At 35.6% G+C, this 23,035-nt stretch overlaps 1 protein-coding gene across 2 annotated transcripts in view; it reads right to left on the reverse strand.

The window, feature by feature from the left end:
- Nucleotides 1-23,035, reverse strand: part of CNTN6 (contactin 6) — a 304,375-nt gene that overhangs the window by 43,020 nt on the left and 238,320 nt on the right. For both annotated transcript variants that reach the window (XM_067043597.1, XM_059075379.2), the window contains exon 12: nucleotides 2,481-2,608. In XM_067043597.1, the coding sequence (XP_066899698.1) occupies nucleotides 2,481-2,608 (128 nt within the window). The remainder of the gene's footprint in view (nucleotides 1-2,480; nucleotides 2,609-23,035) is intronic.

A 23,035-nucleotide genomic window follows, 5' to 3' on the forward strand; every position in this document is an offset into this window, starting at 1 on the left:
CAGTGAGTTCTCTGCATGAAGTCTTTCAGATTTTCATGTATTTTCATACTTGTCCCCCCTTTCAGAGTGTGGGGTTCTCTATGTATTAGAATTGTGTAACTATAAACTGTAAAATTGGGAAAGTGAAAGCATTTACAAGTTTGTTATTTGCCTTTGATGTTCTTTATTGTGAAGTAGTCTAACAAGCGTAAACCCTGAAAAATTGAAAACTTTCAGATTTTAGAGCAAGGTAGTCAGGATGGAAATTATCTCTGAGAACTAAGGGGAATGAGGTGAGATCCTTTCACTCAATCAATAAATATTTATTGAACACATACAGTTCCCAGGACTGGACTAGAATTTGTGATGTCCCTGCCTTCTTTATGCTTCTTTTCTAGAGGAAGGGAAATATAGGAAAAAAAAATACATGTAAATAAGTGAATTATATCCTTTGTAAGAAGATTAAATGTGCCACAGAAGAAGAAAGAGTAGAAAAGATAAAGTTGACCAGGAATGTAGATTGAGATAATTTTGTTTCAATAGCTCAAGCAAAAAAACACTAGAAATAAGCAAAAATATATCAGTTTTTTAACTGAGCAATCTTAGTTATTTTCTTACTCATAGACAGAGTGGAGTGCCTGAGGATTATGGTGTGTTTTGTGGAATATCCCAAAATACATATCAACTTGATTCTATCTTAAGAATTAGGAACCTATTTAGTAAGAAACATGGCTGTGTTTCACCTCTACAATATCCAAATTCCATAATTAGAACTGTTGGTAACTGCTCCTGAGTTTCTCACATTTATGTGAGTCTTCTGCTTTTACTTTTCTTCCATTAATTACTAATTGACAGCATTAAGACAGCATTTAGCTAAAGGCTAAAGAAACATTTGAGGAAAAGAAACTATCCATTTAGCTCAGTCTATTAACTTTTTTTCTTAGTCTCTGGCGTGAAAGCATCCCCATCATTGTATTTTAGCAGGAAAATTTTTGGTCCTACTCACCCATCACCAGTATTCTACCAAAACTTTCTTTGAGAAACTACGTTTCCACTACTGATGTATTCATCCTTAAAATTTCATATTTTAACTCCTCCTGGATTTCTCCATACCTGTAAGAATTAACTGCAATGCCTTTTTATCCTCTACCATATTTTAATCTTCTGCTGTAATAAAAATGAGTGCATACCACCTGTAGTTTCTTAATTTGAAATAAGATAATCTCCTCTGTTTTTTTCCTTAATGGACATGTTAATTCTTCAAACATAAAGCATTCACACTCTTGAGTACATGAGTATTGCCAAAACTTTGCTGGAGAAATTCCCTATTATTAAATATAGCTACAGCACGTTCCTTGAAACATTAAGTCCAGACCTGTCTTAAAAACCTGATGACAATACAATCTTAAAGAAGTGAAGTTTTTCAAAATATGCTATACTGGTTGAATTTTGATACAGGTTCTATCATTTACATTTCCTCTGAGTGTTTCAGACAATTGTTGGCATAATGTAATAGGCTTGAGATAAAGTTGGAAGAAATATCTTCCAGGGATAAAGATTTTCCTTGAGACATTTTAAAGGATAGTTGAAGTATAGCAGCTAACTACTTTTTATTGTATTTATTCATTTTTAATAGAAATGATGATAAAGCATCAACTGCTGAATTTAATCATTTGGGCTTAAGTAACTGCTTAAACTCGTCTTTCAAGACAGTCATTTTTGTCATCCAGGAGGCAATAAAATGATAAAAGTGACGTGGCTCCCCCTAAACAGACTAGTTTTATGAGCTGAGGTTCAATAAAGTAAAGTAGCAAAGATGGGGAATAGATGCATCTAATGCTAATTATGTCCCTTGGTGATATATGTAGTTACATTTGCATTGATACTAGTTTAAAAGTCTCAAGACTAAGGTATGCACTTTTACCATCTGAAGTTGTGTGAGCGTATGTGTTTACTGTGATGGGAATGTAATAATAACTCATATGGACACTAATGTTTTAATTTATTTTTCTTTGCAAAGAATTGCTTATTAAGGTGAATGCAAGAGAGTCTGCATTTCACTAGTTATGTACTTAGAGTTATAGAAATAAATGAACTGATCATGCACTTGGCAGCCTTAAATCCAGGTAAAAATTTTACACAAAATGAGTTTCTGAAGGAAACTTAACAAAACAAATATTACCCACTGACGTCAACAAAACGTCCATGGCTTCCTCACACTGAGGCATCTGTGGAAATCCAAAATTTTTAGTTCAAGTTTTAGTTTTGTCTAATTACCCGCTGGACAGCTTTTCAACTGCCAAGGTATTCACATCTACCATGTTATTCCACTGGCAAAGTGAGCATGCTATTAATGAATATGGGAACACAACTCTAAAATAAAATGTGAAATCAGACATTTCACATATACAATATGATACAGGGGTGACACTGTGATAGAGGTCATGATATGCATACATATCTCCAATGTTCATCAAGCACAAATGAAGATAGTAAAATACCTTTTACAACTAGGCTGCCAGTGTTCTTGGCAACACCAAACTGATTTGTAGCTACGCAAGTGTATGATCCGGCATCCGACCTGGTAACGTTATGTATCTTGAGGCTGCCATCCTTCAGGATAAACACTCTAAAAAGAAAATGTATAATTAACATAAGTAAGGCTCTTTAAAACTGGTAAGTCTTAACCACCTATTTTCATTTTAAAGCATTACTGAAATCATGGGTGCATTCGTTAATATGAATGTATTCCTTTCCTATTATCCTGCTTTTAATTGTGAGCAATCTGTGAATCCACATATTAGAATAAATGATATTTGCTTTTATTCTGACACAGTACTGATAATTATTTTGCTATAACTTGAATTATCATTGCTGATTTCAATGCACATTAAAAATCAAATGAGTACTTGGTGCTACAATGCCCATTTGCTTGATTAATAACAAACACAACTAGTTACTATGCATTTTGAAAAATCAACTTTGGTGAAAACCAAACTTGGCGTTAGAGAAACGCAAGCCAATTTTCACATTGTTTACTCTGTGGCTTTATAGACCAGTTTTTACTTATGACTTTCAGCTACCAAACAACAGGGTTTTCAACCATGACAATATTTGCTTGTGCTAATGAGTTGAAGGAACCATCCATGGGGTTCCATAGCCAGAGGGTTCAGGCCATCTTGTTATGTGGCCCGTCCCATTAAAAAGAGGAAGAGAGAAGTAAAAACAATGAAGGCTTCAAGAATCAGACTGAATTAAATATTCCTAAGATACATGTATTCATTTAGTACGCAATGGAGAGAGAGCTATTTAAGAAGTTCCAATCTTTCAAAAAATGATTCGTATGAAATTTTCTCTGAAACTCAGAAATAGTCAAAAGCAAATGTCACAACACTGTCATAATCAAGGGAACCCCTAAGATTGGTTTCTTGACAAAATCATCATCAAATGTTTTAGTAAGGAGACAAAAACTGAAAAAACAAAAAAACAAAACAAACAAAACAAAACCATATGCCTGATTTTATGTCTTATAAATTTAATTAACGACTTTTTAAAAACACAGCTGTAAAAACACTAGTGGGTAGTCAGAGTTGCCAAAAAATAAGCAGTGAAAACTCATTTGTAATGACGATGGTTTTAAAGGAATGAAAGGAAAGAGAGTTGGCATGCACGTCACATCCATTAACAATAACAAAACAGTATTTCTTTCATTGCGAACATATCATTGTTTCTAATATGTGTATTACAGGAAATGTAGCTAATATAATTAATTACCCAATTTGAAACACAAGAGAACATCAGCCAACTACAATTGTATGAAACCAGCTTATGATGTTGGGTTTATTATCAGTGACAAGTTCCATATTCTGTTGTCAAGAGAGTGGAAGGGGCCACATCTGGGTTTAGAATGTTCCATGGCACATAATCAGATTTCTTTTAAGTCCTTTTCTTGGAGTATCCCCCAACAGTGAACATTTGACATCTTATTTAATTTCTTAAATGTCTAGATTTCTCGATCCCAGTTTATACTAACAATCGAATCATACCGCTATTGACACAGTAACAAAGCTATTCCAGTATGCAGCAAACTTCTGGCCAAAAACAATTCTTCACCTGATTCAGTTAGAAGAGGTCGATGTGAGAAACATTTGGGTACATCACTTACCTCTAGAATTAGGAATAACTAAGAATTTTAAGCAACACAGAAACATTAAATTTTGGCAAAAAAACATTTTAAATGTTAAAGAAATTTGTATCTGCTGATAGCTAAAGGCCATCAGACAAACTTCCCAGCTAGTAATGCCAATGTTTATATGTCATAATTTTTCACTTAGCTTTCAGAAAAGGACAATTCATATAAACTGTGGTTTAATATTACCCTAAGTCCACCACCCTTTTCAGGCTCATTGTGTATGTTCAGTAATGTTTGTTAAATTGAACTGAAATTGTCATCATTGAAACTGATTATTTCTTTTGAAATCTTAGTCAATCAATTGACATTTCTCAAGCTTCAGATAATAAGAAGACAAAGACTAGGAAAAGTTAAAATCTGCTCAAGATTAAGCAGCTAATAAGCATCAAAGAATGAATTGAAAATTATAACTGGGTATCTCTATTGCTCATACTCTTTCCAGAACCATCACTTTGTGTCACTTGTAGTAAATAATTCTGCATGTTGCCTGTGACGTTCAAGAAATATCTGCTGAGTCATCATTAGAGACCCTTAAGATGGTCTTAGGTGTTTGCTCCTCAAAATGTGGTCTCATCCCAGACCTACTGAATCAAACTTTACATTTTAACATGATTTTCAGTAATTAGTATGCACAATAAAGTTTGAGAACATTGCTCAGTTCATTATAAATCAAACTTTAGTCTGTAGAGATTATCTTTATGTCTAAGCAAGAAACCATTTTGTTTTCATAGATCAATATGCAAAAATGTGCAAAAGAATAAAAAATATGAGATTTAAATGTTTTATGAAAATAACCAAACCAATGTATCATTTATTAAAACTAGATGATTAAAAATGTAATTTTTCCTTGTGTCCTAGGATATAGAAAGCCAGACATTTAACTATAATTAAAGATTTTATAACATAATAAATGGTATGACTATTTCAACTTACCATTTTTTCATTAATAAGATATGTTAAAATATAGTAAGAAAACTTAATCTTTAACAGTGTAGATGGTCTCAAACTATCTAATCATAGCACTAAATTTATGCCGAATAATTAAACAAAAACTATTAAAGAAAAGTATCAAAACACGGCTTAGTAGAAATTTTTTTTTTTTTTTAAAAAGAAATAACACCCAATTAACATCAAACTGTATTAAGAAAACTGAGCAATTGACATTTTCAGGTATGGAAGGATGCACATGTAAAAATTTACTGGAACATTTTAATTGATAGTTTGGTAACATTCACAGAGAAAGATAAAGACTGACTTTTTCTATCCTTCTTTTGAAATATTCTAAAAGATATTTTAAAATAGTACCTGGAGGGTTCAAAAGGATATATTAATAAAGTACATTAAAATATTGTCTTTATTCATACAAGACTCTCTGGTATTTAAAAACAAAACACAGCCACAAGTATAGATATGCTCGACTAACTGAAAAACTGAGAAAACACTCTGGTGATAAAAATGGAAATTTGCATAAATAATTAGCAAACAGAATATAAGTTACAGAGAAGAAAGCAAAAGACAGTGAGGTGATTGGTTACATATAATACAGATATATATTTAAATTAGCACTTAATGCTGAGATTATACTGCTAATAGACAATAGATCATAAAAGCATATATGAAAATATCTGGTACCATGGAATATGGTAAAGCTTCTAAAAATTTAATAGCAATTTAAATGCCTGATTGGAAATAGAACAATACTAAACTTTTCCTTCTAACTTTATTCAGCAAATATTTATTAAATACCTATGTGTTCCAGGCACTGTGTTAGATATTACAATAGGTATGTAAGAAATAGAGAATGTTAGTATCGAGGATTTTCTTTTTCATGACTAAACTCATTGGTCAAAACACAAGTAGGTTGTGAACTATTATTGCAAGCTGACTCTGCACAAGTTCTCTACTAAGTGTATAATAAATGTCAATTCACTGACTTACTAAGTAAACCTCTGGGCTTACTATTGTTATCATTCTCGTTTTACAAGTCAGGAAAGTGAGGCATGGAAAGAAGTGGGTACCTTAAGGTACACACTCAGTAATGTAGCCCCAAGTTTCCAACCATGCCTTTCTCTTTACACCAGGAAGTACTTAGTTTAAGAAGGGCTCTTTCACTTCAAGTTTACAAAGTATAATTTACTAATAATATAGTTACTTAGAGCCACAAATTTGAGCACATACATACATACATATAAAATTGTATTTGCATAGACTGATTTTTAACATGGAGGTTTATAAGCTGACCTTCAGGGAATCCAATAACTCCCCAAAATGTGATGGAACATTTGTGTGTGTGCGTATATGCACATTTCCTCAGAGTTCTAAGCGTTTGTGAAATCTTAAAGGTGAGTTTGATCTACCCTACTAGGGGAGAGTTTTAACCATAAACATGAGGTAATAATGATGGCAATATTAATACTAAGGATTATTTTTATTCTTCTGTTACACTGTCCTATGCAATAATGTAGTAGAGTTATTAGCAAACGTGGAGTTTGGGGTCAACTGCTTGTGACTGAATCTGAGCCTTAATATTTGTATTTCTGGGTCCAAGTTACTCAACTGTGCAAGAGTCTTCAGCTTTCTCATCTGTAACTTGGGGATATTAATATTGCCTGTGTCACTGAGTCATGAGGAGTAAATGATATACACTGTTTAAAATGCTCGGCCCTGTCTATGCCCTACTCCTGGTTAGCCATCAATAAGTAGGTTTTTAATGAAACATTTTCTCATTCTACCAAAGAATGTAAGCACTTCTGTAACTCCATGAGCAGTAACAACAGGGAAGGAAGGAAGTGTTTTGTCACGATTCAGTTTGAACAGAGGGACCTGAGAGGTATATGCCAGGCTTTTTGAAAGGAGCCTAATGCCAGAAGATTTTTCCCAGCATTACGTTTCACTGCCTAAGACCCTTCGTTGAATTCATGCCACTTCGTGTCTGTACTTGTGGAGTCAGTCTTTCCGATCTGCATTGCTCTCATTTTTATTTTAGAAATGGAAATAGGGTTGTCATAAGAATTAAATTAATTAAATGCTAGCTATTAATCTTATTCTTTGCTGATACTGGTTTTTGGTGTTTGCTCTTGTCCATGACTCGGACCAGCATTTTCGATTTTCGCTTTGATTCTTACTCCTGCCGGATGTCTTAAAAAACACTTTCATCTGACTGGACTCAGCAGTATGTTTTGTGGCTTTAACTACAATATGGTTATCAGTCCTTGGTGTTACCAGGTTCTAATACTTGACTTACGGTGTATGTATGTTTGCTCTTTAACTCTTCCTCTATAATCATTTCACAGTTAAGTGGTAACACTGTTCCTCTCTGGTGTCTATTCTCAAATATCCACTTAATTAGAATATTTCACCTGTTCAAACCATCAAATAGAAAAATTTCCCCCAAATTACCAAAGCTTAGTATTCTATTCAGATGATTAAATCACAAATTAAGGCATTGCATTTAAAATGTTACATAATAATTAGAATTTAAAGACATTTACACGTATAGATATATTATGACCATTCAGTAATAGAAAAATTAATAGTTAGCATTTGTAATGTATCACGCTATTCTTCTAATTGCATTTGGGCATTCCAAAGGTAGAAATTCAGAACTACAGGCTGCGTCTGACAGTCAAGTGACATTGGGAGATTTTATAGTCACGTTAGAAAACAGAAAATGTAGAAAACTGAGCCACCAGCATATGTAAACATTTCAAGATTGACTGATAAGTTGAAGGCAGACTATGTAGTGTGATTGAACATCCAACATTTCAATCTTCCCACTGTCAGGGAACGTTAGTAGCATAAAGCGAAAACAAAAGTAATGGATGCCTTAACTAGTTGCCTTCTATTTTCATACCCTTTGCCTTCTACTTGATGAGCTATTGTGAATAAAACATCAGGAAGATAGACTACGACATCAAGTGAACTCATAGGAGTCTTTTACCTGGAACATGTGTGTCAAATTTTGTGTCATTCTAAGGATTAGTCTAAAGACTAATGTCGAATGTTTTTACCCTTGCTTTCCAAAGTTGTACATGATACCAGTTCATTACAATCTTCATAAATACAATAGATATTAGCATTCACGTCTAGTTTATCACTACAACTAATCTATGTCCAAATTTTGATTTACCTACATATAGAAAAAACAGGTCTATATTATGTGGACCCCATATGAATAGCAAATGAGGAAGGCTCTGATTTTTTTTGTTTAGTTATTGACCATAGCCTATCACAAAATTTGAGGACATAGAAGATTAGCAATAGCTAAATTTCTTAAACTCAGAGAAATTAGGACATTGGACAACTATAATTTCATTATTGCTGAAACTAGAGCAATACTTCTATTTTTATAGTTAGATTATTAACTGGAGTATTGCTTCCACTTCTGTCTGAAGATAATACTATAGACCATGAAATTTTAATTGACAGTTTAATTTTACTGATATCTAGAAAATGTAAAATAGATTGGATTAAAATGAGTTAGATAAGAAGTAGGAAAGTATGTATAAATTTTGGCTCTGCACAATTTAGGTTTTAAGTAAAATGTCCCACTGGAATCCATTTTATTATTTTTTTTTTTAATTTTTTAACATCTTTATTGGAGTATATTTGCCTTACAATGGTGTGTTAGTTTCTGCTTTATAACAAAGTGAGTCAGTTATACATATGTTCCCATATCTCTTCCCTCTTGCATCTCCCTCCCTCCCACCTTCCCTATCCCACCCCTCTAGGTGGTCACAAAGCACTGAGCTGATCTCCCTGTGCTATGCGGCTGCTTCCCACTAGCTATCTATTTTACATTTGATGGTGTATATATGTCCATGCCACTCTCTCACTTCGTCCCAGCTTACCCTTCCCCCTCCCCATATCCTCAAGTCCATGCTCTAGTAGGTCTGTGTCTTTATTCCTGTCTTGCCCCTAGGTTCTTCATGACCACTTTTTTTTCTTAGATTCCATATATATGTGTTAGCATACAGTATTTGTTTTTCTCTTTCTGACTTACTTCACTCTGTATGACAGACTCTAGGTCCATCCACCGCACTACAAATAACTCAATTTCATTTCTTTTTATGGCTGAGTAATATTCCATTGTATATACGTGCCACATCTCCTTTATCCATTCATCTTTTGATGGACACTTAGGTTGCTTCCATGTCCTGGCTATTGTAAATAGAGCTGCAATGAACATTTTGGTACATGACTCTTTTTGAATTATGGTTTTCTCAGGGTATATGCCCAGTAGTGGGATTGCTGGGTCGTATGGTAGTTCTATTTTTAATTTTTTAAGGAACCACCATACTGTTCTCCATAGTGGCTGTATCAATTTGCATTCCTGGAATCCATTTTAGATCAAACATTGACATTACATTTTAATAATTTTAGTATCTGATTAGCATAGTTAAGGTATAATATATATGCTTATCTCACTATCATTTAATAAGCTGTCTTTTAAAAATTCCTTATTTTAACAAGCTATAAAAAGTGATCTACAAACAAGCAAATATGTAAGCTTCCTCATTTAAATCAAAGTAAAGGTTCCTTTTCTATCTTTTTATGTCAATAATTTTAAACAGCTCTAATGGCAGTTATATACAGAAAATGTCTCACACCTCTGTACAGGGAAAATTTAAAGGTTTAATCACTAGATTATTAAAATGTATTTTATTATTCCTTATAAGATCATCGGAGTAGTAAAAAACTCAACAGATAACCCAAAAAGAGGTAACAAAAAAGATAAAAACATAGAGACAGTAAAAATGAAGTGCTATCTCAAGACACAGATGACTGAATGGGCACAGAAAATAAAATCTAGTCTCTCTGCTAAATGGTGTAGATCATCTTCTGCAAAGAGCAATATACTTTTAATCTTTAATCAGTTCTAAACAAGGGAAAAAGCACATACCAGAAAATTCAACAAAATTTATGGAAGGAATTCGTAAATATGTTATCTCTTTTATTTTGTCTGCCTGTTAGGAAAGAGCACAAATATTCTTTTCAGTAAAGAGTTGTGTAACTCCCAAAGAGAAAACAAATGTTCATAATTTGCAAATATTTGTTAGAGTACATCCTTCAGAGACTTGCCAGATGAAAGCCTAGAGTCTCTTCCCCAAGTATCTAGCAGAAGATTTGCACTCCAATCTGCTTGTCTGAATTCCATCCATCCTCCCAAGCCTACTTTGATTTTCACCGTTTCAGACACACCTTATGTGTCTCCTCAGCTTCTCTTAGTTCCATTGGCTGCCAAAGGTCCAGATAATACAACCCCACTGGCAAAGGGGCAGCCAACAGATAAATCCCATTTTCTTTCCTTCCAAAGTCTTTTTATTCCCAAGTAGTTTCTGTCTGGAGACAGTCTATATGACTAACTGATGCCAGCCTACCTGTTGTGTGTCCCTTGGCTTAAAGTGAGTCAGTGGCCAGTGTAATAAGATATGATCCTGCATTGCTGCCTGTATTTACCTGCTTCACTCTTAGTTTTGTGTCCTAGGGAAACTGGAGTAAGATATGTAGCTTTCTCTATCACACCCGTCCTCTCAAACACTACAGTTCACAGTACTCTCTCTGTCTCCCCAAATATTAAAAATTAGCAGTTTTGTCCCATATCAATAAACTTATATGGGGAATTCCTTGGTGATCCAGTGGTTAGGATTCCGCACTTCCACTGAAGGGGGCCATAGGTTCGATCCCTGGTCAGGGAACCAAGATATTTTATTTTAAAAAAATAAAAAATAAATAAACTCATATGCAGGGAGGTTTAATAACTTACTTAGCTACAGCAAGGATGCAGGTCTTCTGATCCTGATTTCTACTGAATCATTATCTGAATCATTATGTTGCCTTGTATTTTGAATTTTTCTTTATTTTAAGACTTTTTTTTACAGCAGTTTTAGGTTCACAGAAAAATTGAGAGAAAGGTATAATTCCTATGTACCCGCACATATGCATAGCCTCCCTTGTTGTCAACATTCTCCACCTGAATGGTACATTTGTTACAACTGATGAACATACACTGATGAGTCATAGTCAAAGACCATAGTTTACTTTAGAGTTCACCCTTGGTGTTGTGCATTCTTTGGGTTTGGTAACGTATATAATAACATGTATCTATTATTATAATATCATACAGAATATTTCCACTGAACTAAAAATTCTCTGTGTTCCACCTGTTCATTCTTATCTCCCCCAGCCCTGGGCAACTACTGATCTTTTTACTGTCACCAGAGTTTTGCCTTTTCCAGAATGTCATATAGTTGCAATCACACAGTATGTAACCTTTCAGATTGGCTTCTTTTAGTTAGTAATATGTATTTAAGAGTCTTCCATGTCTTTTCATGGCCTGTTAGCTCATTTCTTTTTAGCACCGAATATTGTTCCATTGCCTGGATATACAAGTTTATTTATCCATTTGCCTACTGAGGAATCTCTTGGTTGCTTCCAATTTGGGGCAATTATGAATAAAGATGCTATAAACCATATAGTGTGCAGGTTTTTGTGTGGACATAAGTTTTCAAGTCCTTTGGGTGAACATTAAAGTGGACAATATCTGTATTGTCTGATAAGAGTATGTTTAGTTTTGTAAGAGACTGCCAAACTGTCTTCCAAAGTGGCTGTACCATTTTGCATTCCCATCAGCAATGAATGAGAGTTCTCGTTGCTCTATATCCTTGCCAGCATTTGGTGTTAGTCTTCCAGATTTTGGCCATTCTAATAGGTGTGTAGTGGTATCTCATTTTAATTTACATTTTCCTGATGACATATGATGTGGAACATCTTTTCAAATGTGTATTTGCCATCTGTATATCTTATTTGGTGAGGTGTATGTTAAGGTCTTTTGCCCATTTTTTAATGGAGTAGTTGGTTTTCTTATTCTTGAGTTTAAAGAGTTCTTGGCATGTTTTAGATAACAATCTTTTATCAGATGTGTATTTTGCAAATATTTTTTCCCAGTCTGTGGCTTGACTTCTCATTCTGCTGACATTGTCTTTCACAGAGCAGAGGTTTTTTTTTTTGTTTGTTTGTTTTTGTTTTTTAAGGAAGTCCAGGTTATTATGTCTTTCCTTCATGGGTCTGCCTTTGATATTTTATCTATATAGTCATGGCCTTACCCAAGGTCATCTAGATTTTCTCCTATGTTATCTTCTAGGAGTTTTACAGTTTTTTGTTGTACATTTCGCTCTGTGATCCATTCTGAGTTAATTTTTCTTTTTTTCTTTTTTTTTTTTTTTTGTGAAGGGTGTAAGGTCTGTGTCTAAATTCATTTTTTTCTTTTTTTTTTGCATGTGGCTGTCCAGTTGCTTCAGCACCATTTGTTGAAAAGACTATCTTTGCTTTGTTGTATTGCCTTTGCTCCTTTGTCATAATTTTCTTTTTAGACAAGTTTTCACTCTCTAAATAGACTGTAAAAGCTAAGTTTTTTTGCTTAAGTGATATAGAGGTCAAGTGATATAGGGGTTTTAAGACCATGAACTCTAAAGTCAGCTTGCTTTTGCTTTGTGTTCTGGCTCTCTCTTGTTGGTTCTATTCCTTTGGAAGCACTTGCTTGCTTTCTATAAAAATTTCCATGTAAATGGGTATAACAGTAGTAATAACATCAGTTTGTTTTGAGAATCAAATTTTTTTTAATGTATTAAAAATGCTGAGATAAGCCTAGAGGATAATGAGTAATCCCAAATGGTAGCTGTTCTTCTTTATGTTTTTTGTATTTTTCAATAATACCTATAATTCACAGGTACTAAATAAATACGTGTTTTGTGTATACCACAAAACCTTTAGTTTTCTCTTTCTAGGTGCAGATGTATATTTATTACCATTACCAATAAATTCAGTAAACTTACAGAAAATCACTCAAGCAAATAATTAATTTCTTTGTTTAAAAGTAAAAGCTAGGGCTTCCCTGGTGGCGCAGTGGTTGAGAATCTGCCTGCCAATGCAGGAAACACGGGTTCGAGCCCTGGTCTGGGAGGATCCCACATCCTGGGCCTGTGAGCCACAACTCCTGAGCCTGCGCATCAGGAGCCTGTGCTCCGCAACAAGAGAAGCCGCGACAGTGAGAGGACCGCGTACCGCGATGAAGAGTGTCCCCCGCTCGCCGCAACTAGAGAAAGCCCTCGCACAGAAACGAAGACCCAACACAGCCAAATAAATAAAATAAATTTATTTTTTTTTAAAAAAAGTAAAAGCTAGGGCTTCCCTGTTGGTGCAGTGGTTAAGAATCCGCGTGCCAGTGCAGGGGACACAAGTTGTAGCCCTGGTCTGGGAAGATCCCACATGCCACGGAGCATCTAAGCCCGTGTGCCACAACTACTGAGCCTGCGCTCTAGAGCCCATGAGCTACAACTACTGAGAATGTGTGCCACACCTACTGAAGCCCACGTATCTAGAGCCCATGCTCCGCAACAACAGAAGCCACCGCAACAAGCCCGCACACCGCAAAGAAGAGTAGCCCCTGCTCACTGCAACTAGAGAAAGTCTGTGCACAGCAACGAAGACCCAATGCAGCCAAAAATAAAATAAATATATTTTTTAAGTAAAAGCTAGTTAAAAATATAAACATGATGCTTATTTAGCTAAGTGACTTTCAGTTCGTTTGCTGATGCCATATAAAGTAGGACAAGAGTTGAGGTAAAGAAATACATTCAAATCAGTCTTAGCAAGGACAAGGCTTGCTTATCCTTGCTAAGAGGATATAGAGCAAATTTTAATCATTCTTTTATATAGTTCTAATCATGAAACTAAAGTTTTAATAAAGTACTTAGTAAAAGTTTTTAAAATTATTATGGTAATATGGACCCTGTTGGGGGGTTCCTAATTATTTAGTTAATTTACAGAAAATACAGTTATTATATCCGTTGTATTTTCTTAGCCTGTTCCCTAGCTCCAATGAAGTAACAGTGTTCCTTTGGTCTCTTGTATTGAGTAACATCAGGCACAGTGTGTTTAAATTTATATGTATAATGGGATGTGAGTGGAGTAGGAAAAGTAAGCAAACTAAAAACCTACATGGTGTGGCATCACCAATCGGTAGCACAAATAAATTCAATTTTGCTATGTTTTGTCAGAAAATACGTTTTTCTCAGGTGCCTAGGGGAAAAACATGGCATGCATGGCTGCATGCCCTTTTTTCTTACTACTTGTAATGGACTAAAGGAATATTAATCAAATTAAATAGCTAAAGATATATTTGTCATGAACTGATTAATCAAAGATGATTTGAGGGTCATTATACAGTTAACTGAGAGGGTTTAATTAGCAAAGGATTGTTTAGAAGTATTACCTGAAGATTAAAAATGGACTCAAACACATTTTAATTTGCATAGAAATAAAAACATCACTGCTGCCAGTGTCTAATTTTTTAAAAATTCCTGGTTTCTATGGTTGCATTTTATGCCTAATGCATAATTACTGGTGTGAACAGCCAAATGTTTCAGAGTTAAGCCTTTGGTTCAACTGTTCTAAACTCCAAAGCAGAAATCAAGCATCAGATATTCAGACGTTAGAATTCATCAAAATGTGACTCCTTTAATATACACAAATAATTTAAGCAACGGCTTTGTAGTGGCTGACATAAAATGCAAAAACAGATTCAGGGTGACTGAATTGTGACATAAATTAAGAGATGCCAGATAAGAACCTTTGCTAAATAACATAATTATTTGGTGTCATGATGTGTCTTTACTTCGATGGCATGCCAAAGAGCGTGCTGCTAGGCTGATTCCCATAAAATGTGAAGGAAGTGTGATTTAACATTAACAAAACTGCATCAGATGGAGAGCTTAGCTAAATTAATCCAGTGAAAGAGCCCTAAGAGGAATATTTAGCTGTTCAGTAGAAGAAGGGAAAGTTAAAGAAAGTGTCTGCATTTGCTGCAGTATTTTAGGATGCCTGAGAAGACACAAAAGGGAATTAAAACAGATTCATATGCTAACATGCCTTACAGCCCAAGCAAATCAAAAGAAAATATAGGAAATTATAAAGTTAGCAAATGACAAAAAACTTGTGAAAATAGGACTTAAAAGAAATATCTAAAAAAGTATGCTTCCAAAATAACTGGAGGCAAACCAATTGAAAACACAATGGGAGAAAAAGTTGTGCAAAACAGAATGGAGAAGTTTGCACATTGCAAGGACATTTTGGCTACACTTTCATTATGTTTATGATGATGAGCCTATTGTGTGATTTTCCTCAAGGCTTTGAAATTTTGCAAATGTAAAGCTGTATCTGCAGCTTACTTTGAGATAGACGGATGAGATTCAAACACAGCCAGGTGAACTTAAACTAGTAACTTTATCTCCGAGGTCTTTGTTTTCCCTCAGATATAAAAAGTGAGGAAATTGGGCTGGAACATTCATGATTATTACCCCTTTCACTCCAGCTTTATAATTCAGTGATTTCAGAATATGTGTATCTCAGAAATGCCTCCCCTTGCTATCTTGAACGTGGGTAGTTTTGAAAGTGATGGATGCTAGTGGGATTTCCAATTCTAGATCCCCTTTGGCTACTGAATTATTGTGCTCTTCAGAATCTTTACAAAACTAACAAACTGGCTCAGAATGGGAGGTCAACTTGGATGTGCCTCCTAGTCTGCTAATTCTTTCTTCTTAATTATAACACATAATTTCCTATCAGATCAAGTCCTTTATGGAGCTTAGGGAGTTTATCCCTGTTTGTTGAATTTGCATATCTGTGTCTATATGTCACCAAAAATTATATACAAAAAATTATATTTCAATGTAAAATCCAGTCATTTGAACGTTGTGGATGCAGGATGCTAAGCCACTAAGAGGACTGAATTATTTTATTTTATTGATGTGAATTGACTCCATCTTTCAGTACATTGACAACATACGGACTTATCCTATACCTTTTATTAATATAAAAATAGAATTTGAGTGTATATATCACAGTTTTCAGATGAATTTGTGTCTAACTGGAAAAAATGAGGAACAAATAATGTGTACAGTATGACAGTCTGCATTTAGATCCACAGATGGACACTGTACTACTTCAAAAAGCTAATTAAAAACCTACAGTGTAGGGGGCTTCCCTGGTGGCGCAGTGGTTGAGAGTCCGCCTGCCGATGCAGGGGACGCGGGTTCGTGCCCCGGTCCGGGAGGATCCCACACGCCGCGGAGCGGCTGGACCCGTGAGCCGTGGCCGCTGAGCCTGCGCGTCTGGAGCCTGTGCTCCGCAACAGGAGAGGCCCGCGTACTGCAAAAAATTTTTAAAAAAATCCTACAGTGTAGTGTTTAATATTACACATGGCTTCAGAGCTTCCTGGAATTGAATGCTTTTCTATCATTTACTATCTGTGTGACTGTGGACATGATGCCTAACTTATCTAAGCCTTAGTTTTAACCCATCTAAAAAGTATAAATAAATGATAACCTCCATAGATATCTTGTAAAAAGTAAGTGAATTGTTATATCCAACATTTTAATATATTGCCCATTGTAGGTAGGATATTAGTGGATACTATTATTGTTATTGTTATTATATATGATGAGACTCAGGGTCAACTATGAGAAGGGTAGATTTCTGGCTATATTGGTTCATTTAATCTGAGATAGAATGAAAACTGTATGTAATTAAGTATATCTAAGCATCCCTTGAGTACTCAAAGAGTCAACTGTTGGATCGCTCATAAAATAATTTGATTCTCTGCTTAGAGAAATCATGGATGAAATATATCCTGTACTGAGGAAGAGAAGTCTAAATCTAAATCTTCGAAGTGGCATCAAGTATGAAGCTAACTATGGGTTAAAGCTGCCACACAGTAAACCTGCTCCTCCTACATTCCTCATGTAGGAGATTTTCCTACCTACCCTTCAAGTGCCAGGTCAGTTACCTCCAACCTGCTGAGGCCTTTCTCTCCTCCTGTAAGCTGCGTTCGTGAGTCTCTACACCGTCTTCTGTCTGTGGTGACACATGCCCCACTGCACTGGAGCTGTTGACCTGCCTGCTTCCCCCTCAAGATTCTGGGCTCATTCAAATTTATAAACCTAGAATCTTCTACACTGACTGTCTAATTGGTTTGCAGTTGTGCTTATAAATAAGTGAATAGTTTGACAAGTTACACTTGAGGATCAGATTTGTCACTCCAACTCAGTAATTCTCCAACCATGCTCTCAGGAGATCCAGGGGATTCTTAGGGCACTCCATGGGCTGCTTGTGGCTGAAAAGTGATGAGGGTTTAGAGAGGGGCTCTGATTCTCCCTCCAGGACATTAGCCAGATTAGTTCAATTTTACTTGTTTTATGAAATGAGCTCTTGCATAAATTTCATTTGGAAATGCTTTTTAATTCTACTGTTGAAAAAAAAAGATATAGGGAAATAATAGCCAGTGACTTTAAAAAAATGCTCTGACAGCCTCACTCTTCATTTTGAAAATATTAACAAGACTCACTGTCACATAATTGGTCTGGCTTTTATTTCTTCAACTGGATTATAATTTCTACCAAGACAAAAATTCAATTTCTATCTATTTCTATTTATTTACTTTCTGTATGCCCACCAGTATCTCTAAAAAAGAGTGGGCGTAACAAACACTTGTCAAGCAACCATTTTCTTTCCAAGTAAGGAACATTATACTTTAAGCATATCAAGTGATCACTTTTTTCTGCCAAAGTCAAACCAAGAATGAAAGGTTATTTGTATAAATTGCACTAATAACTGAACTTTTATGTCTATAAAATTATTGCTGTTGAATACTTACATAAACTTTGGAAGATACAAATGTCACTCAGAAATTAGAAGCAAGCACTTAAGTAAGTTGACACCATTCAAAGGCCAGTTGTATTCATATTTTCAAAAAGTAACTGAACTGAGAATTTAATCTCCTCAGCAATGAGATAAGATGAGGAGCTGAGCATGTTAGTACAGGAAACAGAGTTCTTAGGGGAAAGAATATGAAACAAAGTTTCTATTTTTTAAATGATACATTTGCACCAAATCAGTGGTTCTCTAGGTGGTATTGGACAATCTCAGCTTTACTTGGGAGCAGAGAGAGTGAATTTGTAAAAATGCACATTTCTCAGCCCTTCTTACCCACTAACTCAAAATCTTGAATGCAGCTCTGGGATCTGCACTTTTCACACGGTTCTTATGCATAATCATGCATGATCTTGAAATCTTATGCACAAAAATCGTATGCATGATAATGAAATGTACCAATCTAGCCAATGAATTCATAGCAACTCTATGATGAAGCTTATGCCTTTTCAGTGATAGCTTATAGTACAAGAATTTATAAGATGCTATTTATTTGTGGAACTTCTTTGCTTTTCCGTATTTGCCCTTGGCCTAAAACCACAGGATGTTATTACCCATCATTAAAACATTTTAAATAGGGAACTAAAGCAATGATAGTCTAACTAAGGCGGCAGTGTAAAACAGCACACACCCAGCTGGGCAGGCTGGGTTTAAAGGCAGGCTTTACATCTTTAATGAACTGGAGCTTTTTCAGACTATGTCAGGTAGGTGGTTCTGCAGGCATTGTGCTAAAGGGTCAGTGCTTCAGGCCAGTGGAGGCCAGTGGGGATAAAGAAAGGAAGATTGGATGGCAAGAGGAAAAAATAGGGCCAGACTGACAGGGGCACACATAGGATTTTAGCTTGTTACATCTTTGCGTGACACAGGCAAGAGTATCAGATGGCTCTTGACATCTTCAGCATGTATTCCCTTGGAAAGTCTCACCTTAACAAGGCTTTCAGGAGTAGAGTATGAACGATTTAAAATTTTATTACAAAGAAGTAGCACAGAAGGGAGATTGTAATAAGCCTGGCATTATGCAGACTGTCATTCTTCCTTAAACATGGGAACATATGGTTCATTTGCCTATTTGATACTCATGCTACCTAATGTACTAAGCACTATTATATTAAGTAGTTGGTGATACAAAATAAAATTAGTTTTATCTGCTTGTTCCATTAGGAAGCTCTGCAAGGAGGAAGGGCTAGGAAATCCTGCTTACCAGTTGCTACATTCTGGCTAAAGTTGCATTAAAAAAAAACGTGTGGAGGGGATATTTTATTAAGATTGAGCGCTTGGGGGTAATGGTTTAAAAAAAGAAGGAATAATGGTGATTTAGAAAGCAGTTATTGAAAAATGCATAGAGCAGGGTCAAACAGGGAGGGAGCATCATATAATTGGCTTCCTTATAACCAGGCAGCCAGACGCCCTTAAGCTGATGCCCCACAGGGTAGGATGGCTGTGAAAAGGCTCCAAGGAGAAAGTGGAATGACAGCTAAGTGTTGGGCAACAGGCTCTGTAACTAAAGGAACTACTTTATCCAGGTAGCTTAGCAAGGAGAAGAATGAAGACAGACTCTTTTTTTTTTTATTCTGTTCCTTTTCTGTGTCACTGTACTAAGGGCTTTCAAATAGGTTATCCCAAGTGTACCTTTTTACCCATGAAGAAAAGAAAGATCAAGTGACTTGCTCAATAACGATCAATTATCTTTTGGCACAGAGAATGACATCTCATCCTTGTTTTTCCTCATCTCCTTCTCTCATTTCTGCTTCCCCTCTCTACTCTTCTTCCCCTGGCCCTTTCCCACAAGGTACTATTGTGTCTAAGAGGGAGGTCTTGGGAGTTGAAGTGCCATGCAGATGGAAATGGAGCGGGCCCACCAAATCGGGGGATTGAAGGCGACACTATTGAATAAGCATCACTACTAGATTCCATGCCACCTAATGGGTTCATTATGTTCCCTCAGGGTACACCATTTTATGAAGTGCCCAGGGCCACGCAGGTTTTAATGGTATCATTATTGTAGGATAAAGCACAAAATCCAGGATTTGATAAGATCTGTTTAGAAGTATATATATATATATATAAAATACATGTATCTGGGCAGAAAGAGGTAATGCAATCGATTCCAAAAAATCCAACATTCCTCTTATTTCAAGTCTGTGGAATATGATCACATCCTGAAACCAACTGCTCAGGGAGAGGGGCAGAATCTCCATCACTGAATGAGTTCGATTCTCTGTGAATTTCAAAGTGCCGTTTGTATTCAGCTTTGAGGTTACCAGGCTAAAAGTGGTACAGACATACCTGTATGCTCTGTGGCAACTATGTCCTTCAGAAATGTATCTGAATATGAAAAAAGTGTGCTTTAGTTTTTTGAGATATATGAAAAGCCTAGTATACTGCCTGTCATATGGAGGTGCTTAAAATGGTTATTTTAATTATTAATGACAGTCTAACATATAGCTGGATTTTATTTTACTTCATTTTATGAAGTGACGGAGAAATGTGGTAGATTTTTTTAGGAAAGTGAAGAAGCAATGTGATGTGTTACCTATTAATTCAATTATCATTCTTTCAATAATAGGAAAAAAAAATCTGTCCATCTCTTTGTTTTTGTTGTTCAGAGCTTGTGTTCCACTCGGACAAAATCTCAGGTGATTTAGGCGTCTTACTGAATGCTGCCCTTCAGAGGACGTTTTGAGCTGTCTTCCCAGCAGGTTCACATTTCCTGCATTTTCTATTAAATTCATGAGGTGACCCCTGAACAGGTAGCCAGCAGTCACTGGGTATAAGGAGATAAATCTAGGCCTTTGATTTCCGTCAGTTCTCTTGCTAAGTGGATCCACAAGGCAAAAAAGAAGCGATTAATCAGACTTAGCAGATGTGGAATTGATTCCTTCAGTTGCCTCAGAATGCCTTGCACAGATAAACTTAATCTGTATTCATCTTGACTTCCTGTGGTGAAGTCTGTGGTTTTTCCCTTGGCTGGTGGAGGTTAGAATGTGTAACTTGGATTTGCATAAAGGTTAGGATAACAGCAGTAAATGCACCCAGTGGTAACAGAGTGTATACAGATCACCCATCCTTTTCACACATGCTATGTCATTTGAGCCTCACACAACTCCAAGGGTGAAACAAGTATTATTTTCTCTATTTTTCAAACAAATCAACTGAGAACCATTGAAGTTAAAGGACTTGCTAGAAGTTATCAACTTAGTGAGAAGTAGAGTTCATACCAGAACTCAGATCTTTGACTCCAAATAACTTAAAAACAAAACACTTTCTTTTGAAGGCATATTATGTATCATGTAGTTGGCGACTTAAAAATTATCTACAGAACCTAGTATAGTATTTGGGGTATAATTTTTGCTCATCAGATCTTTACAGAATAAATGAATGAACACATCATTGGTCTGTTAATTAGTAAATACGTTTTTGGTTTAACTGCAAAATCTCTTAATTCAGGTAGACACAAAACAAAGTAAATTTTAACTTTCATTGATTTAGCAAAGTAGAAAATATTTATTGGACATCTGTTATGTTCCAGGTTTGTTCTGGGTGCTGGGCCCATAATGGTGAGTGAATGAGTGGTGCCTAGTACTCTCGGGATGCTTAAATCTGGATGCCAGGGCCCTCTGTAACCTCTGAATTCATCTAAACAGATCATTTTAGCTGTTTTGACAATTCACAGCAATCACCATGTTTGGCTCAATCACTTGGTCACCTGAACAAATCGGTAAAACATGTATAAAACTATGAGTATGATAGAATCTGCAATTTCAACCTGCCTGGCTAACGTTTTGCATTGGTTTCTAACCTATAAGCTCTGTTCTGGCAGTCATTGCATGGGTAGCATGCTTAGTATTTCTGAAAGTTGTTTTCAAATTATTTCATCTTAAATAAGTCCAGGAAACAGTGACCTCAATGAAAAAAACAGTAGGCTAGTGATTTTACCCAAGCTCAGGCCACTCGTCAATGACAGAACTGAGACCAGAACCCTGGTTTTCTGATTCCCGGCAAGGGACTCTTTATAATACATCCCAGTTTCTTCCACAAGAACATACCATTGCTTCTCTTAAGTTTAGGTGCTGTTTCTAAATGACTGGTAGCTCCAAAAAGAAAGAGATAGATGGAGTATGACTATAGATTCCTGGCAGGAAACCAGGCAGCCTTAGGGCTCTGTAATGCCATCTGCCTATTTTTAGTTGGAGTAAAACTTTTCTCTTCTGACAGCCAGCCACGAATATAGACACTTGTAAAGATGGAACTCTTAAAATAGTCAAAACTTTGTGACACACAGGCCAATAAGAAACACTAACCATATTCAGAAATGTTGCTTGATCTGAATTATCAACACATGAAATTTGGTAAAATCACGTGACAGTAGCTTTCAGAAAATAAAGAGTTTGAGTATGTTCTCCATTATTTGCAGAGAGGAAAAGATCTGGAAACAGAGATGGCAGATTTGGCATCAATTCTAAGCTTTGCATTAGCTATGTGTTATTTGCTGTCTTGATTCTTGTAAGACTGGAAGAAATTGTCAAAAAATATATACTGCCACCATTTTTATAAGTAGGGCATACAGTAAGATTACTTTGAATAGGCTTCGTTAGAGTCCTTTCAACCATCTCTAGATAGTTACACTTTATTGGAAGCAAATGTAGCAACAATGAAATTTCATAGTAGACAGGATGGTATAGAAGTCTTATACAGACTAAAAACGTACATTTCCCCATGTAGATATTTCCAAGGTCAAGAACTAAAAACTGTTCCTACTTGGAATCATTTAAACTGTTTTCTGTACCTGATTCTTTTAATCTTACTGTGTATACAGTTGTATGGTGCTTTAACAGAGTATGAAAGGATAGGAATTACATTTATTTTGCTATTTAGATAAAATATTCAGGTTGATGTGGCATTAAAATCTGTGTACTAAGACTCAGTGTTCTGTGTTTGAGTTTAGGATCTGGCTCTATAAAATTTGGACAGTGGACTAGGTCTCTGTCTCCTAGGGTAATTAATTTCATTAGTTTCGGAAATTATGGCTACCCCTATGGTACACACATACACACATGTGTGTGTGTACACACAGTGTAAAAATGTATAAACAGACGT

This window comes from Kogia breviceps, chromosome 10 (genome assembly GCF_026419965.1).
Source record: "Kogia breviceps isolate mKogBre1 chromosome 10, mKogBre1 haplotype 1, whole genome shotgun sequence".
Classification (NCBI taxonomy): Eukaryota; Metazoa; Chordata; class Mammalia; order Artiodactyla; family Physeteridae; genus Kogia; species Kogia breviceps.